General features: G+C 43.1%; 2 protein-coding genes across 10 annotated transcripts in view; both read left to right on the top strand.

Moving 5' to 3' along the window:
- Nucleotides 1–7,068, top strand: part of TMTC4 (transmembrane O-mannosyltransferase targeting cadherins 4) — a 53,777-nt gene extending 46,709 nt beyond the window's left edge. For both annotated transcript variants that reach the window (XM_081815174.1, XM_081815175.1), the window contains 4 exons: nt 130–244; nt 1,575–1,687; nt 4,579–4,648; nt 5,828–7,068. In XM_081815174.1, the coding sequence (XP_081671300.1) occupies nt 130–244; nt 1,575–1,687; nt 4,579–4,648; nt 5,828–5,976 (447 nt within the window). In that variant the 3' untranslated portion in view covers nt 5,977–7,068. The remainder of the gene's footprint in view (nt 1–129; nt 245–1,574; nt 1,688–4,578; nt 4,649–5,827) is intronic.
- Nucleotides 7,069–19,360: 12,292 nt separating this feature from the next.
- Nucleotides 19,361–24,387, top strand: part of GGACT (gamma-glutamylamine cyclotransferase) — a 115,943-nt gene continuing 110,916 nt past the window's right edge. For 7 of the 8 annotated variants that reach the window (XR_014143895.1, XR_014143894.1, XR_014143893.1 and 4 more), the window contains exons 1-2: nt 19,361–19,466; nt 23,445–23,616. The gene's annotated coding sequence lies outside the window, so the exon portion shown is untranslated. The other variant, XM_081815172.1, reaches the window with a different exon arrangement.

Genomic DNA, 24,387 nt, shown 5'->3' with positions numbered 1-24,387 from the left:
CTGTGAAAACTTAGAAGCTCAGTAAGCACTAGTTAGGCTTTGTTTAGTTTGGGGTTTGGTTTTGGGTATGTCTTAGATGAAGCAACGACATTGGAATATTGATTTTTGAGGGCCGTGCTTTATTTTCAGTATGCAGATCTAAACCGCCACGTGGATGCCCTGAACGCGTGGAGGAATGCGACTGTGCTGAAGCCGGAACACAGTTTGGCTTGGAACAACATGATCATACTCCTCGATAACACAGGTACAGAAAGGCGCCTTGCATACATCAGAGGACAAGACGCCACAGTACCATGCCACTGGATAAGTAGGAAACAGATTATATGTGCTTTTTTTCTCTAGTGTGTATGAGTTTAAAAAAAAATAATAATATGGGCTAATATTTTACATGACAAAAATTATTCTTATAGAAAATAGAGTTTCCTTTGACATATTGAAATATGTATGTTTGGGGGAAATGACACTTAGAATTAGTTCTGAGCCATAGGGGAAGATGGGCGCTAATATCTCATTTCTTCTGGAGCCTGTAATCTAGCATTGTCCGTCATCTAGGCTGCTGGAGGTACCCAAAAGTGAACAGTAATGGCTTTGGGGTTAATAAATGCAAGGTCCATGCTCTACAGTTCATGGACTCTTCTTAAAGGAGATGCCCTCAAACCTACACTCAGAGCCTTGGATTCTTAGTTGAGATATAATGCTAACAGACTTGACAGTGTGGTTTCTCAGCCAGGATCTTAGCTCCATCAACTGGGAGTTACTCCGCTCCCCTACTTTTGAAAATCCAAGCATCCCATAAGAAATGATAGTTTTAATTTGGCAGAATTTCAAGCCAGTGAGCCATCTAAGCAGTGTGGAAAAGAGATACACACTTGCTTCTCATGAAGGTATAAAATGTGTACTTCAACATGATAAATACTCAGTTATTAAAGTGTTACTATGGATACTGTTATTCTACAGACTGGCTTTCTCCAATTTAGGTGTAACTGGTATCTGGGGAAAAATTAAAATTAGGTTTTATGTGCTTTTACAGAATTTAATCAAAGGCTGTTTGTATATTATATCAGAATTGTGCTGGACTGCAGTGGTTTTGCAACTGATCGTGTCGTGTGTGTGTGTTGTGTATATACGTGTATTATGTTGTGTGTATGTGTGGATAGGTGTATCGTGCATGTGTGTGTTGTATGTGCATATGTACGTTGTGTAGATACTGTATGTGTACATGTGTTATGCATTCTTTTTTTTTTTTTTAAGATTTTATTTATTTATTTGACGGAGACACAGCGAGAGAGGGAACACAAGCAGGGGGAGTGGGAGAGGGGGAAACAGGCTTCCTGCCGAGCAGGGAGCCTGATGCGGGGCTCGATCCCAGGACCCTGACAGATCACGAGCTGAGCCGAAGGCAGACGCCTAACGACTGAGCCACCCAGGCGCCCCATGTTACGCATTCTTCATTGATTTTCTTAAGGAGTTATTCCTAATCATTGTGTACAATGCACATAAGCACTGTTAGACAGAATGAAATACCAGTACAATGTTAACATGTTTTCTTAAGTGTTTCTGTGTTTTCCTTGCAGGTAATTTAGCCCAAGCTGAAGCAGTTGGAAGAGAGGCACTGGAATTAATACCTAATGATCACTCTCTGATGTTCTCGTTGGCAAACGTGCTGGGGAAGTCCCAGAAATACAAGGTGTGTAAAGCGGAGGCTGCGATTTCTTGCGATCAATGCCAGCATCTGACAGAAGCCATAAATGTTATTTCTGCCCAGTTAAATTCAGAATTAGGCCAAAACAGTGAGAGCCGTGCACCAGTGTGACTTGGTCAATTTGCTTTCTGGAGAAGCCGCCCAAAAGATGGATTTGCAGGGTCAGACTTCATGTCCTTTCTCATCAGCGTTCATTACCGTTGCGCAAACGTGGGGAGGGGAGGAGAAGCCCCAAAGAAGAGGCAGTGACAGCTCATCCTAGCAGCTGCCCAGCCCCCACCCTGGCGCCTGCCAGTTTCTGCACTAAAGGAACAACAGCCCATGGGGAATACAGGACTAGTGCTTGCTGCCTCCAGGTTTCTCCACATCTAGAGTTACGTCGTAGGTCATCCGCAAGGCCCTGGAAAGGCTGACCAACGGAACCACAAGATACGAGATCCGGGCTCTCTCTGACCTGGCTCCCAGGACTGGCCAGGAGTGGACTATGAATCAAAAGGGGCACGATGCCCTGTGTCCCTAAGGGGACCCAGGGTTCCTAACACCCGTGATCTCAAACTTTAAATGTATGTGTCAGAGCCAGGGAGGGAGTGTGTTAGATGCAGCTGGCCCACATTCCTCCCCACAAGAGGTGCTGTCTCAGTTGGCGGGGTAACGTCAGGCATGGTGCACTTTTAACTAGCATCCTGGGTTTCTAACGCAGATGTTACAGAAAACACACTTCCAGAAGCAGGACCTTAATCCTTCGTGACAGAAGGATTTTCTTTCGGAATCGAGAGCTCTGTCTGATTTTGATCACATGAGGCCTAAGGAGGTGATTAATTCATGTTTGTCCCACGTATTTACTTCTCTTCTGCTCATCAGATATCATTATCAGCATAGCTTTCCACAATAACAGTAAGATATTACATGCACGTCTCTCATTTTCAAATATCAGGGAGTTTAAAAAAATTAAAAATTAAAAAATTAAAATAAGTATCAGGGAGTTTAATAGCTTCAGTATATGTTTTAACATTTCTAGCTTTTGCTCCAGAGGATGGTTTTTGAGGGGGTTAATTTTTATTTTTTATGGGTTTACCTGTGTAGAGCTGGGGGAAGAAGGTAAGGTTTGTGGTTTTCCCGTCTCTCGACTTCTCCAGCCTTCTCCATCAGCCTGGGACAGCTCTGGAGCGTCCAGCGACCACCGGCTACAGCTGGTCATTTTCAAGATACAGCTTATGTAACCACTGTACTGATTTTTCTATCATCCCACAGTCTATAAACTAGAATTCTATTAAGGGGACAGAACCCACGGTTCATTTGGCTTCCAGTTCACATTGTTCTTTTTTTCCCCAGATAAAGTAGAAAATACTCCATAGAGCAGAACGGAGAAGTGGGTTTCCTATTTTTCTATACATTTTGCATCCTAATTGTCTAGGCCAGGGTGCTGAGCCTAAGATAAGGAAAGAGGAGAAATTTTAAAGTCGATTTAAATTCCCTGGCCTTCCTATTCCTCAAGCTAAATGGTAGTGTTTGAAAGTCGTCAGAAAGCATAGCTACTTAGAGCATAGCTACAAAGCTATACAATCCATTTGATGTGTTTTCCAGTGCACCTAACACGGCAGGGGAACCTTAACACTACCTTGAAGGAGTTTCAGCTACTCTAACTTGGCACGTAGACACTGACTCTGAGTTCTGGAAGTGATGTTTGCTGACATCTTGTATGTTACCCGGATGTCTTCATTCAGTCCTTTTTGGATGACATTTCCAAAATACAAGTTTTTCTCTGCCAGCTCTCTCTAAAAGGTTGTGGTTTCAGAGATGTTTGCCCAAATGCCCAGCCTGCTTCTCAGGAGTACCACAGGCCATCTCAGGACAAAGAATCTGTCTTCCTATACTTTATAAAATGTGTGATCCTAGATGTGGGAAGCCCGCTTGGAAAACTCACAGAAGGTGCAGCTAGAAGGAGCAAACGCATCCCGAACCAACAACTTCAGTGTTTCAGCTTAGTGTTTGATACTCACTAACACATGTGTGTCCCTTCGGGAACACGAATGTATACGGTGTGAATAGCTACCCCGGCAGGTGTCAGCAAAGAACAGTTAGGCATCTTTATTTCCTGGTATTATGGTCGAATGGGACCATCCAGGCAGCCATGGTCCAGTAATGATAAGGTGAGAAGACACTTGGTCCTGCCTCATAGCAACCCGATTGGAAATGAGCACTATTTGGAGGAAATGCAAGTCTATACAAGAATCAGTTCACACCCATCAGGGGCATTTGGTCGTGGTCATACACAGTACTGTGACCGCTTAGATGACAGATGGCCATCCCTCCCTCATTCTCTCTGCTTATTTTTTCCAGATGAATGGGCTACTTATGGATTGCTGAGAGGGTTGTGAGTTCTTGGGGGAGGTTAAATTGGCCCCGGCTCCTACCTTGAGAATCCTGGAAATGAGCTCATTGAGGCTGACTGAAAATAACGATTTTGTGGGTGTCCTCAATCACCCAGCCCTTTCCTGGCCATTTGACTTTGGCTTATCCTCCACTGCACCCTGAACAGAGCTACTTACTTCAAGTTGCAAAATTCCATCCCTTTCTGGGAGGCGGGTAACAGAGCTCCTTAGCATATCCGCCCTCTCTCTGCTGCCCCCACTGCTTTCCACCCGCCCCCCATCTTCCCCTCACCGCTACCCTGTCACCTTTCCCTGTCGCACACTTCCCTGCCTGCCCTTCAGAACCTCTTAACAGGGTGTGGTCCCGCTGGCCTTCCCAGATGTTGCTGGGAGAAGGACACAGTGGTGCACAATGAGGACATTAAAAGTTTGAAAACCGTAAGCAGCAAAACTGTGTGTGGCTTTTGCATAGTGTAATACCTTCTTTTTTATATCATTCTCCAGGAATCTGAAGCTTTATTCCTCAAAGCAATTAAAGCTCATCCAAATGCTGCAAGTTACCATGGCAATTTGGGTAAGGAAATTTTTCCATTTGGATCCTGTTGAAATTCTGTGTGAGTTAAAAGAAATGGGTGCATTTCTGTAAAATCGATATTGGAAGAATGGTTTTTTCAAGCCTAGCCTGTATTAGCCTTTATAATCTGGTTCTAAGATGTGTTTTTTTTTTTTTAAAGAAATTAACACATTAAAAAGGTAGGTATATAATAGTCATATTTACAAATCATAATTGTATGACCAGACCAACCCCAATAATCCCCCACTCAGTTTATCCCCTTCTTATGATCTACTTTGATTTTCTTCCTTTGAAAGATCCTAGAATGTCAAACTGAGAGGTACTTTGGAAGTCTCTGGTCTAATTTACATCCTTTCCCTTCTTCCCTAGTGGGCCTTCCGTTATAACTGACCTCCTCTGTGTTCTTATATTCTCTCGTGTCTTGGCTAAACGTGCATCTACAATAATCTATGCCTTAGAATTCCTTTCTTCCATTTTTACATCTCAATAATTAAGATTTTTAGAGCGTTACAGTGTCAATGTTTAGAATGCTCCACATGTGAATATGTTTTTACCAAATCTGTTCTCTACCGACTCTGTAGCTTCTCGTTGTGAAAATCACGAAGCAGCAACAGTTGCCCTTCTGCCCATGTAAAAAGTTACTTTTACTTACAAAATCACAATAATAATCAGATGCTTTACCATCCTAATAATTAGATTTTAGATACCCTTCTCTGGTCAGATCTTAATGTTAGAGCCCTTATTTCCAGCTAGCAACAAACAAGCTATTATTTTGCCAAAAGATGTAGGGGCATCTTTATTCAGATGCTGGACTTCTGCAGGGCTCTGAGCGGTGATGGAGCCCAGCCCTATGCAGCCTGACTTTCTGGAAATTTCCTGGCAACCTTAGTGTACTCTTCCTTTTACTTCTTTATGTAATAATGTTGCTGTAGGGAGATGGGTCATGTCTGTTGATATGCAGAATCCCAGGAGTAACTGGAGGTGGTTAAACGGATAATCACCAGGGAGTGTGGTTATGATAAATAAAGTTTGTGGTACAAACAATATTATTTCAAACAATGATTTTTGGAAACTGTTTGCAGAGGTGCTTCATATTTTTTTTTTTTTTTTATAAGTGGTTGGGAATACTTCAAGGTATTCAGAAGCACTTCCAATGAAATCCATCTCTTGCTGTTTCAGCTGTGCTTTATCATCGCTGGGGACATCTCAATTTGGCCAAAAAACACTATGAAATCTCTCTGCAGCTTGACCCCACTGCATCAGGAACTAAGGAGAATTATGGTCTGTTAAGAAGAAAGCTGGAACAAGTGCAAAAGAAAGACGTCTGATCCTTTTTTCTTGCATTTTTTGTTTGTGTGCATGAGGCATATCATTAATATTATGTGGTTATGTTTAACCATTTAAAAGTCTTACATGTTGTTTATTTTATTCTGGTTTTTTTTTTCTATGAAAACAAAGACATGCAAAAAGATTACAGCACCAGCAGTATGCTCTTGAAAGCTTGATGTGGTTTTTGCATTGAAATTGTATTTTTTCAGACGACTCAAATGTAAATTCTAAAATTCCAAGAATGAAATCTTTTTTAATTAAAAAGAAAAAAGAAAAAAAATTCTCTGGAGCGACTTGCAGTAGGATGAAACCTGCATCTGGGGTGTGAGCCATGTTGTATAGGGACTAACACTATTGTCTGTCAGTCGTGAGCAAGAAATGACAAACTGACTCCTACAATTTATATAAATATCGAATGTGTCTGTATATTAGAATTCTTATTTAATGACCAGAAAGAGTAAATTAAGATTTTTGTTTTCTTAATCTTTTTTTAAACAGTGCACTAGGAACTTCACTTGTAAGGACATATATTTATTTGTATTCTTATGTTTTGAACAGGGCAAAAAATTGAATGAAGAAAGGAAATTTTAACATCTAGTATATTTATATACTTTTTTCCCCATTGGAAGACACTCACTCCTGCAATAATTTTTGGATTCTCCCAATTTCAGCTTCATAACGTAGGAAATTATGTTGTATTTGTATTCTATATAAGCTGTTATTATTAATAGAAAATTCAAGCCATGCTTTAGGCAAAAGCAGGCAGCCTGATGTCTTTTTGTTACATCCAGTATTAAGAGGGCTACATATCTATGTAAGTTGCTTTTTTATGTTTTTAGCTGTGAAGCAGTTTTCCATTTGGCTTAATGGAACTACAGTCATTACTATATCCACAAAATGCAAGAGCTAAATTTTCTCTTAAAAGGAGCCACATTTGGGGGTGTTTGTGATAATTTTAAGAATTGAAATTTTTCCTGTCTTACTGGATCAGAATAATCATGTCTGCTTTGTTTTATTCTTCTGTATATGCTGTTGACCTAATGATTTATGCAATCTCTCTAATTTCTTATGCAGTAAAATTATTACACAAACTGGTATAAAAATGGCGTGTTGCCCTCTTAATAGATGATTTTCGAGTTAGTGAACTTTGTCTTCCTTTCCCTTTAAAAGGAAGTGGCCAATTCGTCCTTCTGGTATGTGGCTTCCCTTTGGTGTCAGGGACCATGCAATAGGATTGCACTCTGGAGTTATCCAGGTTTAGAGAATGGGATGAACAGATCCACAATGAGATGTATTTAATTCTCTACACTCACATTTTGGGGGGCAGATCTGCGTAGAATTGCCATTTAGAAATTGTAACTTAGGATGGTTTAAGGTACATCAGGAAAGAAAGTCCTGGTGTTTGACATACATCAGAAAAGGAAGTGCTGTGTTTCAAACATTTCTTAAAAGGTCCCAAAATAACAGTAACAATTTATAGATCTCTCGGGGGCAGAAGCTGTCTTATTCTTATTTATGTTCCTACAGTATTCAGCTCGGCAGATAACAGATGCACTACAGGCTTGTTGATCTTTTTTGTTTTTAAAGCAAATTTCTTTCTTTAAAACAGTGCTTGCCTTTTGAGAGTAAAGAAAAATATTTCTTGTGAAAGCTCCTTCAGGATTTTTTTTTTCTACCGATACTAAAACTTTTGTGTCAAATCAAGACACGCACATCTGGGACCCTTGCCTGCAGGAGGAATCCCCTTAGCTGTCACCGCTCCATCTCTCGGGATTTCCATCACGGCTGTCTTCTTTCCAGAGAAAACAGTCATTAATTTGATTGATACTTCAGGCAGTCTTCTGTCTCTGCAGAGCTGAGCACTCTTCCTTCTTTCTCCACCCTTTGGTGGCGGCCACCCTCTACTTCTTGGGATTCTATCCCAACATTCCACCGGCCACCAGAAGCAGGACGCTGTGTCCCGGTTCCCCCTTATTTCATTTTAATGTTTTTATTGCTGATAGGGGGTAGGATGGGGGTTTGTCCAGACAGACAAGGGGGAAGTTTCCAGTTTGAGAAATCTCAGAGTCCTGATCCTCATCCTGCACCTCCCTGATGGTGAAATGGCAAAATCCTGAAAAGCATTTTGCAGTAATTGTCTGTTTGCTACATTTCTTCCCTGTTGACATGCATCTTATAAGTAGTTCTCTTAAAAGTTTCATCCTTAGACTTAGCCTGCTGCCTTGATGGGGCTCCTTGGGATTCTGATTCTATCCTATTTCTTAAGCATGGTCTTTATATTTATTTCAAATTACTGACTTAAAATATCACACAGAATAAAAGCCTGAGCCCTGCAGGAAAGCGTTGGACATCCATGTCCGTATTCACATCTATCAGCTTAGACTTTGGGGTGAGAAAACCTAGATTTGGGTCTGGGTTCTCCCACTGTGATGTCATAGGCAAGCCATTTAGCATTGCTTAAGCCTCAGTATCTCACCTGTAAAATGGGGATAATAAGGCCTCCCGCATGGTCATGAAGTACTTGACCCAGGAGACCCTCAATAAATAATAGTTTGGATTTTTGGAGGAGGGTGTAGATTTTGCAGCAAACAGATTTGACCTTAAACGCCCTCATTCGCTCATTCAATGCATCTAAGTACTGGCTGTGTGCCAGATGCCCTCCTAGACACTGGGAATACAGTGGTGAGTGGAAGCGGACATGGCCCCTTGCCCTCAGGTAGGGGATAGTACCGTGAGAGACAATAATTATCAAATAGATAATAAGAGAAGAGGGATGGGGCTCCTGGGTGGCTCAGTCATTGAGCGTCTGCCTGAGGCTCAGGTCATGATCCCAGGGTCCTGGGATCGAGCCCCGCATCGGGCTCCCTGCTCGGCGGGGAGCCTGCTTCTCCCTCTGCCCCTCCCCCTGCTGGTGTTCCCTCTCTCGCTGTGTCTCTCTCTGTCAAATATATAAAATCCTTAAAAAAGAGAGAGAGAGAAGAGGGAGACTGGATCTTGCCTGGAGGGGATCCCTGAGAAGGGGGCTTCTGAACTGAGATCTGCTAGGCAGAGAGGAATGAGTTCACTCCAGGCCAGTAGTTCCCGCCCAGGGGAACTTGGGCCCCAGGTGACAGCTGGCAGTGCCTGTCCCGACGGTGGGTGGGAGGATGCTACAAGTGCGCGTTCTACGATGCACACGATAGCCCCCACCAAAGAAAATGGTCTGGCCCCGAGTGCCAGCAGTGCCAAGGCTGAGAACACCTGGACTGCGTGCATAAGAAACGCCACATGCAAAGGCCTTTCAGTGAGAAAGCTAGAGTCCTTGCCGAACGAAGTCTAAGGAGGAGGGGCGGGACACTCGCTGGAGCAGGTAAAGGTGACCAGAGCCAGATTTGCCAGGGTTTGCAGACCGAGCCGTCCTTAACCACGGAAGGCTGCAAAGCAGGGGGGCAACACGATGGGATTTCTGTTTTGAAAAGATGGCTTGGGCTGTCAGTGGGGGAGGAGTTGGAGTGAAGAGACCACTCCATGTGTCCAGGGGAAGGATGAGGGCTTGCTGTAACCAAGTGGCAGTGAAGTTGGAGACATGCGAACTGATCTAAAAATGCTTAGGAGTCACTTGGTGATGGATGGGAGGTGGTGGGTGAGGGAATGGTAGTGTTCCCGTACGGTTAAACATAGATTGATAAAAGCCAAGAGTTAGGACCCAAACCTGGTTGGCGTTTAGCTCTAGAAAAGAGGAAATAAAGTCCCTGTATGTTACAAGTTCCACATAGTGACAGATGTAGACACATCTGGACATTTGTATGGTTGGCCAAACCCCAGTTTGGGAATGAAAAGCATCAGCAAGGCCAGCCAGAATCTTCACAGAGGCTCTGCCAAATATGATGTCCAACAGATGTTCAGGTCACCGGAGCCCCCTTCACTCTACATGGCATTGGTCCCAATTTGGTGATTTGTATTTTGGGATCCATCATGCGTTTCTAGCACTAAACTCACAGCTCTCCATTTCTCTTTCTCCCCTTCTGGGGAGCTTCCACCTTTAGATTTCCACACATGTGTCTGTCTTTTGGACTGGTATGTCTCCTCCCTCAGGGCCCTCTCCCTTTTAAACAGGGTTTACCTTATGTTAACTGACTGGAATTTTAGAAAAAACTTAGGAAAGGGGCGCCTGGGTGGCTCAGATGGTTAAGCGTCTGCCTTCGGCTCAGGTCATGATCCCAGGGTCCTGGGATCGAGTCCCGCATCGGGCTCTCTGCTCCTTGGGAGCCTGCTTCTCCCTCTGCCTCTCTCTCTCTCTGTCTCTCATGAATAAATAAATAAAAATCTTTAAAATAAAAAAAAAAAAAGAAAGAAAAAACTTAGGAAAAAAAAAAAACAGGGTTTAGCTTTTCAAAGCCAGTCTATCTTGACTCACATTCTACTACATTTGGGATTGCTGTCACCTGAGATTGTTTTTACTCTCACATTACTACTTTTTTTTCACATTACTACTTTTTATTGGGAGGTCGCTGTCGATCCATGTGCAGTTGTAAGAAATAATACAGAGCTCCCAATACTCTACACCCAGTTTCCTCCAATGGTAACAGTTCGATATTGATACATCTACCAACCTTATTGAGATTTCATCAGTTTTATATGTACTCATTTGCATATTTAGCTCTATGAGATGTTACCATGTGTGAGTCGTGTGGTCACCACAGTCAAAATATAGAACAATCCCACCACGAGGATTTCTGGTGCTATTCTTACGTTACTTTTCCCAAAATATTCTTAAGGTGTTTTTTTTTTAAGATTTATTTATTTATTTTAGAGAAGGGGGAGGGGCAGAGGGAGAGAGAGAATCTCAAGCAGACTCCCTGCTGAGCCAGGAGCCTGACATGGCGCTCAATCTCATGTCCCTGAGATCATGAGTCGAAATCAAGAGTCGGACACTCAACCACGACCACCAAAATATTTTCTTGAGCATCATCTGCACCAGCTGCTGGGGATACCATGGAAAGTGCAAACAGAGGGGATTCCCGCCCCTGTGGAGGTTCGGTCTACGTTACCTCAGCCTTAAGCACTGTTACCAGCCCCCTTTCCAGGGGCTTCTCCTAGGGAGTCCCCAGGCCCTTCAGTCAGGCATTCGTGTCTTCTATATTTGCAGCTGTCCGAGTCACACGTTGCCAGGGCGTTTTCTTTCCTTCTGTGTTCAAAACTCCCCAGCAGTTGGTGAATCTGTTTTTCCTGGAGGCAATGAAACTTAAAATCAAGTTGAATTTTCTATTTCACAGGAACAGATATCGGTTCAGTCACCTCTGCCTTCTCCTTTGGGCCTCATATTTATAGTGAAAGCTTCACTGGGCATCCTGGGGGAAGAGGACACTGAGGCATAAACTCCATTGAGGGTCAGCCATATTGTACATGGATAAGGGGATGCCCTTACCATACTGGCCCAAACAGAAGGATCCCCAGAGTTAAGTAACCCTGGTTTTCAGTAAAGTGAGGCGCTTAATATTACTTGAAGTGTTCATTAATAAATACCAAACATGATTATTGAATATTACAGCTTCATTTTAAAATCCCAGAGTCTTGAATGACCTCTCTCACCTCTAAAATTCTACCAAGAAGACATTAATTTAGGCTATGGCCTCTTTTAAGATAATGCTCCCCATAAAACACAAATTGGAAGCTGGTGTCTAGTTCAAAGTAGAAGGAGCAAAAGTCCCGTGTGGGACAGCGTGGTTGGAATGAAGGAGACAAGGAAAGATAATGGTGGGGACAGAAGCCAAAAGAAGATACTAAATATTAAGGCTCTCAGCTTCTTTCATTTCCCAATCTCTTTAAACTTTCATAGGAATTACAGTTTATCTTAACATTGGCCAATTCTGAGTAATAAGAAGTAGGAACAAAAGAGACTTTTCACCTTCTACTTTGTAAATATCTGCATCATTTGAAATAATTTTTCCTTCCAAATAAAGGAACTGCATGTGTGGCTTCACAGAGAAATCCTTACTCAAGAGAACCACGGATGTGTTTGTAATAAAGCTGTGGGCATTGGTGGGGCACAGGTGGGAAGGAGACACCATAAGGGAAACTTTAGCAACCAAGATGGTTACTAAATTGCTTTGCCCAACAGACAAGAGAGGTTCTGGGGAGACTGGGGGCTCCAGAGCAATGCTGAGTGGCAAAAACTTGGGAGGCAGCATTTTCCCGATCACCAGCTGAACCACAGGTGTGCAATGTAGGCTCTTCTCTGAACCATTTACATCGTCGCTAGATTCTAGATGCTGTGGGACTGTCTTCATGGTTGTCTGGAAATAGCTGGCATTTGGGTGCATAAAGCTTGCATGTGAGAGGAAAATGTGTTACATCTGGGTTTGAATCCCATTCTTCCATTTATCAGTCGTATGACCTTAGGCAAGTGCAATGGGTTGAACAGCATCACCCCAAAATTCATGTCCACTAGGAACCTCAGAATGTGACCTCATTTGGAAAGAGGGTCTTTACAGATACAGTTAACCATCTTGAAATGAAAATCATCTTGGATTTATGGCAGGCCCTAAGTCCAAAGACTGGTGTCTTCATGAGAGGAGAGGTCCCCGAGAGACACACGGAGGAAAGGCCATGGGAGGACAGAGGCAGAGGTGGGAGTGATGCAGCCACAAGCCAAGGAAGGCCTGGAGCCACGAGAAGCTGAAGAGAAAAGAAGGATCCCTTCTAGAACCTTCAGAGTGAGTGAGTACAGACTTCTGGCCTCCAGGGCAACATCTCTTGTTTAAAGCCCCCAGGCTTCCTGGTAATTTATGGCAGCCCAGGAAACTAGTTCAGCAAGTAACCTAGTCTTTCAGCAATTTGGCTTTCTTGTCTATAAAATGGGGGGTAATACTACTTGTTTTCACAGAATTATTGGGAGTTTTAAAGGAGAAAGGGTATGTAAAGCCCTAGACCAGTGTTTGGCACATAATAATATTCAATAAATAATCGAAGGGGGATAACCCTCACTTTCCTTGAAGTTTTTTCTCCTGTAATTAAATGTCCAGAAACAATCTCAGATTTATATTTTTAGCACTATGTTCTGAGTCTGATTCGTTTAGCAAGTACTTTATTATTATTATTTTTTAAAGAGAGAGAGAGTGCATGTGTGTGCACAGGCCCGGGGGGGCAGGGAAGGGGGGAAGGAGGGCCAGAGGGAGAGAGAGAGAGAATCCCAAGCAGGCTCCACGCCCAGCACAGAGCCTGACGTGGGGCTCAATCTCATGACCCTTAGATCATGCCCTGAGCCGAAATCAAGAGTCAGATGCTTAACCGACTGAGCCACCCAGGTGCCCCGCAAGTACTTTAAATGTTACATTCTTTATCAAAACTGTCTTGAGCATCCTGCATTTCTAATAGTTTTATTTTTAAATACGTGGCATCTTTCAAGGACCAATAAAGCTTTCTGCTTCCAACTTGTGATGTGTTTGAGAAAATATTATTCCTTGTAGATTTCAATTGCACTTTTAGCCATCTTTTACAAACAGATTCGTCTCAGCAGCTACATTTCTACAGCACTAATTTTGATGGCTGGACTTGAGATTTGTCTCAAAGAAAATCAAAACTACTCATTTCTAGAACTTTCTGATAAAGTAAATGGATGATGGCTTTTAGAGTACTAGTCTAGGAATCTCCAGACATCAGCAAACAAGATGATAAAGTGGAAAGAACAGAGACCAGGAGTGTGAGATTATCCTAGGGCCAAGTTGAAGGCATAAGTCATTTTTCTGTTAGTTCCAAACACTTCCAACTTGCCATTTGTTACCAGGAACCTGGAATGAGCCACTTAATTACTTACTTCATGTCTAAGGTGCTTCTAATACAATTAGGAGTGGTAGTGGTGGTTACTGCTTTGTTGTTAATTCCTCCTCTATGAAATAAGAGGGGTGGGCTATGCCAGTGGTCTTCAAACATCCCCAGATGCTTAACCCTTTTTTCTAAAAAACCTAAATCTTATCAAGAAGTCTACCATAAAAAGTTATAAAAGTGAGCTGCTTCGGATGCTGATATAAATGGTCATTTAAAAATTTCTTGTGAAACATAAGAACGTGTGAAATACCAATGCCTTTGTGGAAGTAAAATATTTGCAAGGTTTCTAGTCCTTCAAAATATTCTGAAGGCAAAACATACTTCAGACTGAAAAAGGAAAATTCTCCTCTGCCATGCATCAGGCTGAGATAGCACAGAGTATATTAGCTGCGAAGTAAACAGGAAACCCATTCCTCCCATGGATACACTGAAGTGATACGTCAGATAGCCCCCTTCAGTGGGTGACTGCTTTCTTACTAAGAATTTGTTCTGGAAAAGCTCTGAGTATAAGAAACATTGCTGTTTGAAATCATCAGTAAGAATGGGCAAGCAACGTAAGCTCTCTACTTCATCTGTAGAGGAAATTCTCTACCTGGTCTTTATCATCCAATGCAGGAGTAAGCCTCCAGCATAATCATGTATATGAAAGCTCTTCATGGTTGGAACTATACATACAGGGTTGTTCATTGGAATTAGTACTTTTAACAACAAGGTTCATTTTAATTTAAAGATTTTATTTATTTATTTGACAGAGAGAGAGAGAAAGAGAGAGAGAGAGATAGGGAGAGCAGGAACACAAGCAGGGGGAGTGGGAGAGGGAGAAGCAGGCTCCCCGCTGAGCAGGGAGCCCGATGCGGGGCTTAATCCCAGGATCCTGGGATCATGACCTGAGCCAAAGGCAGACGCTTAACGACTGAGCCACCCAGGCGCCCCACAGCAAGGTTCAAATATAAAAGAAACCATTAGCCCAGGCGACATACATCTCAGTGTATACTACCCAGCTTCCCTATTTTAGCCCTCGTGTTACAGAGCATGGGTTGGGGCTCACCAAGTCATGTAGCTTGGGTTGACCAAAGTCAACCCAAGCTACATTTTATTTTGTAATGTCTACATTTCTAGGCACCAGGTGAGCATTATTTCCTTTAAAAAGTTACTGTTTGGGGGCATCTGGGTGGCTCAGTTGGCTAAGTGTCTGCCTTCAGCTCGGGTCATGATCTCAGCTCGGGTCATGATCACGGGGCCCTGAGATTGAGCCCTGCGTCGGGCTCCCGGCTCTGCAGTGAGTCTGCTTCTCCCTCTCCCTCTGTGATCTCTCTCGCTCTCACTCGCTCTCAAATAAATAAATAAAATCTTAAAAAAAAAAAGTTACTGTTTGGAGAGCAGGACCAAATTGCTTGATTATGGTTTTAGGAAGAACAGTGGCAGCAATATTATATGCTCAGAGATTGGTCTGTGGCCTAACAATGGTTCTTAGCTTCCATCATGATGGATGGCATATTTCATTGGTCAAATTGCTTTTTCTGGGAGTTCTTACAATTATTTTCCAATTCATGATTAGGGATTTATTCACCAAAACTAATGAAATAATCTTACATATATAATCTCTTTAGTCTTTGCCTGTTATCCTAGAAGTACAGAAGCTGGGCAAGAAGAGCATAAACCATTTCAATTCCAATTGCCTGGAATAGTCCATAAACTTTTTAGAAAAGATACTGCATTTCTTTTGTGGAGAAAAAGTCAACACCTTATTTTTAAATATCTGACAGCAAGGGGCACCTGGGTGGCTGGGTCAGTTGAGTGTTTGACTCTTGATTTCAGTCGGGTCATGATCTCAGGGTCATGAGATCGAGCCCCTCATGGGGCTCTGCGATGGGCATGGAGCCTGCTTGGGATTCTCTCTCTGCCCCTCCCCACCCTGCTGGTGGTGCATTCTCTCTCCCTCAAAAAAAAAAAAAAACAAAACTGACAGCAATGCACATCATCTTTAAAACATTAATCATTAATTCCAGAAATACCAAGATTGAATTTAATGTGAATGAAAGTAGCTTCATGAGGTTGGTTTTCTCTGTTCGTTAATTTCTTTACCATGGGGATTGTTTAGCAGTGAGATCTCTGGTACTAAGTAAAATAACTTGACAGAATGAAAAGAAAGAAAAAATAACCCTGCTGCTTTCAAATTTAACAACAGTTTTTTAGAGCCAGGTTTAGAAAAGGAAGCAAGGAATCCAATTATTTGGAGAATGTGTTTGTTTCTACTTTTTGCACACAAATTTTCTAAATTAGTCTTAATTAATGGATCCTGTGTTGAACTACAAAGCCTTTTTGTTAAGTTCATAGTGGGAAAATGATCAAAAAGTAAAGTTCACTTAAATAAATATTATTGAATACCTAACTCTCTGCACCACAGTGGCAAGTGCTGGAAACTCATACAAAGGATACAAGTCTGCCCTCGTGAAACTCAGTCCAGTAGGGAGTCAGTTGTATAAATCAACTATTACAGAAGAGAGGGGTAGGCATTGTAACAGAGGCTGGAGCAAAAAACTATAGGGCAAGGTAGATAAACTCTTTCTATAAAAGGGCAGATGGTAAATCCTTCAGGCTTTGTGGGCCACAGAGTCCACGATTGAATGAGCGTGACTATGTTTTTGGTAAAAGTTTATTTATGAATACTGAACTGTTAATATCATGTAACTTTCATGTGTCACAAAGTATTCTTTTTTCTTTTCAAACATTAAAAAATGCAAAACTCATTAGCTCATGGGCCATACAAAAACAAGTGTTGGATTTATGTTGCAGGTTATTTGGGGCCAAAGATGACTTTTTAAAATGATTTACTAGAATAATTTGGTAATATTTCAGTAGATTTTGTAGTGTTATTTAAATTTCAAGCTCCTGGGCGCCTGGGTGGCTCAGTTGGTTAAGCGACTGCCTTCGGCTCAGGTCATGATCCTGGAGTCCTGGGATCGAGTCCCACGTCGGGCTCCCTGCTCAGCGGGGTGTCTGCTTCTCCCCCTGACCCTCCCCACTCTCCTGCTCTCTCTCTCTCAAATAAATAAATAAAATCTTTAAAAAAATAAAAATAAAAAAATAAATAAATTTCAAGCTCCTTATATAGTCTCCTTGCTCTGTAATTTATTTCACATTATACTACAGTTTCAAAAGATGAAGATGTGTTCCTATCTGTAGTATGTTACTTGCAATGCTGGAGGCGTGTGGGAGGGGAGAAGGACATGGGGCCAGCCCCTTTCACATAAAGTAGCAGTGTATTTAGTCAAATATAAATATAAATCAGGCATCTACCTTATCTACCTTATTGCACGGAAGTCTGGAAAACAAAGCTTGGCAATTACCTGCTTGGATTTAGATAACAACAATGGTCAAACTGGATAATTCCAATTAAAGATAATTTGTTGGTTTAAATCATTTGAGTTGATGAAGGAAATGTCTGCTGAGCTTTAAACCTACATAAGTCATTTGCAGTCTTGACCCTGAGCCTGGAGGATATGGGAGATTTTAGATGGCAAAGTAATGGACCAGAATGAGCACAAAAACAGCTGATGGTAGGTGAACCATTTTCGGCCAGTGACTCACCTCTACAATTTGGATGCAACCTGATAGCCTCCACCGGTCAACTCTGTTCCTAAACCTGTCAGAGCAGTTGGCTTGTAAAGTACTCTCGTGTAACCCACCAATACTAAACTGACAAGCCATGGACTCATAACTGACCACTCAGTTTCCTTGAAAAACTGTGTGACTCTCATCTTTCTAAAGGCAGTTCACAGCGTTGCCTTTGCTGGGCAGTTGTATTCACACAGTGTCCCTGTGTGTGTGCTCATACACAAGGAAATCCTGGGAATCTAGATCCTATTCCAGTCTACCTGAACCAGAGTCTGCATTTTTAACCAAGATCTTCAGTTGATTCACATGCACATTTCAGTCCGAGAAGCACTAGAGCAAATCTTCACTAAATCATGGTTCTCAAACTTGAAAGTACATCATAAACATTAAAGGGCTAGGCCCCACTCCCTGAATTGGTGATTCAGAACGTCTGCAGTGTGCCCTGAGAGTTTGCATTTCTAAATTCCTAGGTGCTTTGATATTGCTGACTGGAGTCCAGCATTTTTGCACATTTTGCATTTACACATTTTGCATTTTTCACATTTGGAAAACTACTGCTTTAAACTATTTGTCTATGAGTTTTTGAGAGTTAGCTGAAGACTTCATCCCACAGAGCCTAATCTATGTTGAATCAGATTCCTTAGCCTTACCTGGTAATAAATGCAATTGAATGCTCACCTTGTCACCAACTTTAATTTTCCTTCACCAGAGGTATTATTTATTCATGTATTTGGCTCGTTTTCTTTTGCCAACATAATTCATCCTCCCTCAAAAAAGAATCATTTTTCATTTAAAAAAATTAAGGTGATTACTGCTACTCTTTAAATAAGTTGTTAAAAATATATGCTAGACAAGATTTTTTTTAAATATTTCAATGTAATTATGAACTTATCAAGACAAGAAAGAACTCTATGAAATAAATTATGGCTTATGAATCTGACCCTTTAGATTTCTTTTGGAATTGTACAACCATTCAAAACACAACCACATCTACATTATCGGAAATGTTTGGCTAAAAATCAAATCATAATAAAATTTCAACTAGTCCACATACATGAAAAAATGGAAGGTGCAGAAGAAGATTAAGGGGGATTATTGCTATTCCAGTAACTACTTATATATTTGTGTCTTTGAGGAGAAGTGGACCTCTATCTCTGTGCCCTTCTTGGTCACCTGGGTCCCAAAAGGAGCACTGCTTAAACCCAGAATGAACAAAGTCTCTAGAGAAGAATTCTCCTTCAGCTTTTGGTCTTCACTCTTCTAATTTCTGGGGTTCAAGTTTAGTCCTAGGAGCCAGGGAACCCACGGGAAGTCATTTCTTTCATTGTCCCCTACAACCACTGCTTTTTTAAAAAGGGAGGATATCAGAGGGGGAGACGAACCATGAGAGACTTTGGACTCTGAGAAACAAACTGAAGGTTCTAGAGGGGAGGGGGTGGGGGGATGTTAGCCTGGTGATGGGTATTAAAGAGGGCACGTGTTGCATGGAGCACTGGGTGTTATACACGCAAACAATGGATCATGGAACACTGCATCAAAAACTAATGATGTAATGTATGGTGCTTAACCTAACATAATAAAATAAAATTAAAAAAATAAAAATAAAAAGGGAGAATAGGAGAATATGTGTTGGTATCGACTATAGGATTACGTGTATCCAGTATGATACCGGCGCTGAGTGTGGATGCTCCAGGGTGAGCCTTTGGTGATGTGTGTACCTGTCCTCCCGGATGCATTCTCAGGGGCGCGCTCATTTCTGTGTGTGTATCCGTGGTGTGCCCCCGGGTGTGTCTGGGTCCCACACAGAGCCAAGGCTGCCATGAGGCCCCAGGCGGGACGCATTCGAGCGGAGCGTCGGTGGCGGGGCGCCCCAGGTGTGCGCGGCGGCGTGGATCCTGGCGCGTGCCCAGGTGTGTGCTCGGGGGCCCCGGGCGGGCGGGTGCCGCGTCTCGCCTCCAGGGGGCGCCGCCGGGGGCGGCCTCCGGGGGCGCCTGCGCCAGTCTCGCCCCAGATTTCCGCCCGCTGCCCGGCAGGCTGTCCCCGACCGCGCCGCGCTCTGCGGCAGGTGAGGCGCTGGGCGCGGGCCGAGCCGGGGCTCCTGTCCCCGCTCCCTCCACGCGGGGGCTTTGGGGACGCCGGGGACTCGGGGCGTCCGTCCCTGCGCGGCGCGTTGCGTTCGCCCCCAGTGCGGCGGCCGCGGGAGCCGGGGAGGGAACGCGGAGGCCGGGGACCGAGCCTGGCCGCGAAGGGGCCGCGGGCGGCCTGCGGGACCAGCCGGAAAACAGGGGGGCACCCGGCCACGAAACGGGTCCCCAGAGCCGCTGCACGCGGCGGGACGCGGGCGCCCCCGCCAGAGTGGGCGAGGGCCGAAAGAGTTAGGAACTGTCTGCAGGTGTGGACGCTGCCCGTTCGTATCAGGAGAGCGTGGTGATTATCCAGTAGGTAGTTTTAAAAAACGAACTCTCCGGTGGACGAGGGCAGCACTTTTCGGAAATTCTGTCTTTAATTTCGGAGATTCCTGTTTGTGAGGAAACCAAAAGCTGCCAAAGAAATCCAAAAACTGGCATTTGTCAGTTTATGACCTGAGGTTTCTTTGGAGCTGTTAGGGACACGTCATGTCTGAATCATGGGGAAAAATGTCTCTTGCTGCCTTAATCAGCACGTCTGGTTATTGCGCTTTCACTCCGTTGGCCAAAGATAACTCGGTAATTGCACTTGAAACCCTGTCAGTGCACAGTTTTTTTAAACGTACCTTCTTGACTCCAAGCTTGCCTTATTAAATAACTGATAAGAAAATGCATGAGACTTGTAGCCCCTTTTTTTTAAGATTTTTTATTTATTCATTTGAGAGAGAGCACAAGCAGGGGGAGAGGCAGAGGGAGAAGCCGACTCTCAGCTGAGCGGGCAGCCCCACCGGGGGATCCATCCCAGGACCCAGAGGCCAGGACCGGAGCCCAGGCAGACGCCCAACCGTCTGAGCCACCCAGGCACCCCTGTAGCCACTTTTTAAAAAGCAGATCATTCTTTTTGCCAAATGTCCTAGGGAGAAATCATGTATTAAAAACCAAAGGACAGGGATGCCTGGGTGGCTCAGTGGGTTATGCATCAGACTCTTGATTTCCGCTGAGGTCATGATCTCAGAGTTTTGTGAACGAGCCCCAAACGTGGAGCCTGCTTAAGATTCTCCCTCTTCCTCGCCCTCTGCCCCTCCCCCCCATAAAAAAAGCAAAACAAAACTAAAGGACACCTCGAAATCTGTTGGATTGACCTATATAAAGTGTAGGTCTCACACTGTCCTTATGTACTTTTTCCTATAACAGAAGACTATTCTCCCTGGTCTCATTCAATTTATTGAAATGCTAGTATGGAGAGCTCCTGCAGTTTGCCCTCATTTTCCCAAAATGCCTTGTTTTCCTGAAATGACTCCCAGGAGAAGCCAGAAGTTCCTGAATAAGCAGACAACCCTGGTAGAGCATTTGTATTTCAAAAGCTGAATTTGTAAAGTTAAATTAATTTCTAATTGGTGGATTTTTGTTCAGAAATATTTTGGACTAGTTGACCTTGCCAACGCGTGTCTTAACTGTTAGCATCAGACCTAGAGAGGGTGGTTATTCATGCTGGCCTTAGCTATTGGGCAGCAGGAAGTACAAGAGAACAGAGACAGAAGCTAACCGTTTTTAAAATTATCTGTTCATTTTTTTTTTTTTTAATCTAGTGAGATCTCTTGAAAGTTCCAGCCTGTGTCAGCTCTTCTAAGTGGAGTCGCTGGAAGGCTTTGTACCCACAGTTAGCCAGGTGTTTTACCAGGGGGTAGGGCCCCCTGCAGACTGGTATGGAGGGGGATGAAGCATTGTTTGTTTGCAGAGGGACGGGTCCCAAGGAGAGGCGATGATAAGAGGACACATTCAAGCAATCTTAGCATTCTTCTCTAGAACATTCTCTATTAAGGGGCAAACCTTAGCAATTAGAGATTTTATTAAGAGAGCACCAGGTAAGCATGACCAGCCTCTTATTTAACAGAAATTCATTCTTTAATTGTAGGTCTCACTCTTGTCAGTGAAGCTGCTCAGGGCAGGATAGCTTTGTTTAGGTTGGACCTGGCCTTGGACCTGAGAGCTGTATAGGCAGAGCTTACTGTGCACAGGGTGTTATTATAACTCCTGCAGTGGAATTACAGAAACGACCCAGTTGCTAGGAGTCTCGGGGTTTGTATGGCATTTTGAGGTAACAGACACAGTAAGGAGTTGAAATGTTAAGGATGAAAGAAATTTCAAAGAGGCAATGGTCTGTTGGGGCACAGCGAGATGAATTGTCACTGGAGGACCTGGCTGGGGTCACATTTGGGCTGGACTTGGAGCAGGGAGTAGAATTTTGATGGGCTAAGGAGTGGAATGGGGCATTCCCGGTGGCAGACACCATGAACAGAGGTAAGGAGCTTAAAATGTAACTATGTTCAGAGATAGAGGAGCAAAGGGTGTGCTGAGGCGGGACTCCAAGTCAGAATGGGTGAGGTGGGAGGCCCGCCTGAAGAGAAAGCCTGTCTGGCTGTAAACCCTACTTTTTTTTTTTTTTTAAAGAAGGGGTGGGGCAGAGGAAGAGGGAGAGAGAGAATCTTAAGCAGGCTCCACAGTAGGCATGGACCCAGACACAGGGCTTGATCTCACAGCCCTGAGATCAGGACCTGAGCCAAAATCAAGAGTCGGACGCTTAACCCACTGAGCCACCCAGGCATCCTTATGAGCTCTACTTTTTGATCAAGGTTTGGGGTTTTTTTCCTTTTTATTAAAGCAAATGCAAAAGCAGAGGGAATAGTACAATGAACCTCCCCATTATATTTCCACAAATAGATCGAACAGTTTGTTAAAACAATTTCTTTGGCCATTATCTGCTTCATCTTTTTTGTTGTGGAAGCAGTTTAAATTCCAGATGCCGTATCACATCGCCCTTAGATAGTGCAGTATGCGCTTCCAACAAAAGGTCTTTTTCTCATATAGCCTTAATACCATTGTCATCTCCTGATTGTATTGACAGTAATTCCATAATGTTTTCTAAGACCCAGTCCACAAAGTTCCTTGATTGCCTCAAAAATGCACTTTAACTGTTGGTTTGTGTGAGTTGGAATCCAAACAAGGTCCACACGGGGTATTTTGTTGAGTAGCTGTTACCTCTTTTAATCTAGGACAGGGGTTTGGCAGACTTTGTGAAAAGCTCCAGACACTAACTCCCACAGGCTTTGCTGTCTGGTCTCAGTTGCAACTACTCAACTGTGCGTTCCTGCAAAAAGTAGCTATAGATGATATGGACGTGAATGAGCGTGGCTGTGTCCCAATACAGTTTTGTTTTCAAGGCTTTTTGGTTTAAACTCCACCGGTAGGCTGGACTTGTTTGAGGGCCGGGGTTTGCTGACCCTGGTCTATCACAGTCCCAGTGAGTTCTTTAATGCCAATGATTTACTGGTGGCCCTTGGTTGCCTATAAATGCCTCACATTCTGGATTTATTTGGCTTTTTGTATAGTATGGTTTGGATTGCTCCTCTATCCCCTATATTTCCTATAAGCTGGACGTTAGATCTAAAGGTTTAGGTGAACTAGGTTTGGTTTCTCCATTTTTGGCAGGTGATTTGAATTGTTTTTTAATATAAATTTATGACTTTAAAAGACTCAGAAACCCTCATCCAAGAGGCTCAATATTCCTAAAATGGGCTTTGCCTGATGGTTGAAAATACACTTTTTTCTTTCTCATTTTATTTTCCTTACTTGAAGGAGAGGATATGGTTGCTGTTTCTCAAGGCAGGTTCTCAAGTTGAGAACTTTGAACCCCTCTGCTAGGTCAGTGGTAACTCTCCTCTGTTCAAGCCACCCTGTGGCCCCTCGGATGGTGGACCACATTTTCCCACTGAATGGAAATACCTTCCTTCCTGGGCCCAGGCCGAGGGTTTCAGATGCCATCCAGCAGGGGCTGGGTGGTTTGTTTTTGTTTTGAAGCCCCTTGTCTCTTAAACACTCAACTCTCTTCACTTGCCCTCCTCTTCATCCCCCGTCAGGACTGAGAGCTGGATACCTGGTCCATGGTCTACTGGTCACGCTGTGAGGTGTGAGTACTTACCCTGCTGTCCCATTTGGCAAGGATCCTGAAGTCAAAGGCTTTGTAAGCTTTCACACTTCCTATGGTGCTGGATTCCAGGGCGACCCAGTTTTGGAGAAACAAGTTTACGGGTAAGAATTGTTTTTTCTTCTGTCCTAGTGTCTTACTCCTAAATCCTGGAGCACCAGAGGAAGTACCTTGACAAAGGTGACAAAGTACCGTGTCACTTGTGGAAGTCCTTGTCTTTCTGTTGTTTAAGGTTAAAGGTGAAACTGTTCATCCCTGTACTCATTTTTCCAGATAACATGTTATTGATCTTTTTCTTATTGATTTGTAAGAATTCTTTATACACTGGAGATACTAATATTTTGTCATATGTGTTACAACCATTTCCCCCATTTTTTAACTTTGTTTACAATATTTATGCTCTGCAGAAAATTTAACTTTATATAGGGAAAAAAATTCCAGTTTCCCCTTTATAGTTCCCTCAATTTATGTTTTGCTTAGAAAGACTTGTCCATTTCAAGATTGTTTTTTTTTTTGAAAGAATTAATAACACAGGTAAATGAATATGTGATGAGAACTAGGAACATGTGATTCTGTAAAAGAAGAATATTGAGGAGCGCCTGGGTGGCTCAGTTAGTTAAGCGTCTGGCTCTTGGTTTCAGCTCAGGTCATGATCTCAGCGTCATGAGATCAAGCCCCACATTGGGCTCCACCCTCTGTGTGGAGTCTGCTTGAGTTTTTCTCTCCCTCCCCTCCGCTTGCACTCTCTCCCTCCCTCTCTCTCTAAAATAAATAAGTAAATCTTAAAAAAAAAAAAAAAATATTGAAGACGGGCTCTTTCTACTAGATCATATAATACTGAATTGATTAAATGTTGGTGTTAAGTATCACCCTAC

The sequence above is a fragment of the Leptonychotes weddellii genome, chromosome 3 (genome assembly GCF_054177405.1).
Source record: "Leptonychotes weddellii isolate Sample4059 chromosome 3, ASM5417740v2, whole genome shotgun sequence".
NCBI lineage: Eukaryota > Metazoa > Chordata > Mammalia > Carnivora > Phocidae > Leptonychotes > Leptonychotes weddellii.
Note: the sequence above shows the minus strand (reverse complement) of the source record. Positions and strands in the feature narration are given on the sequence as shown.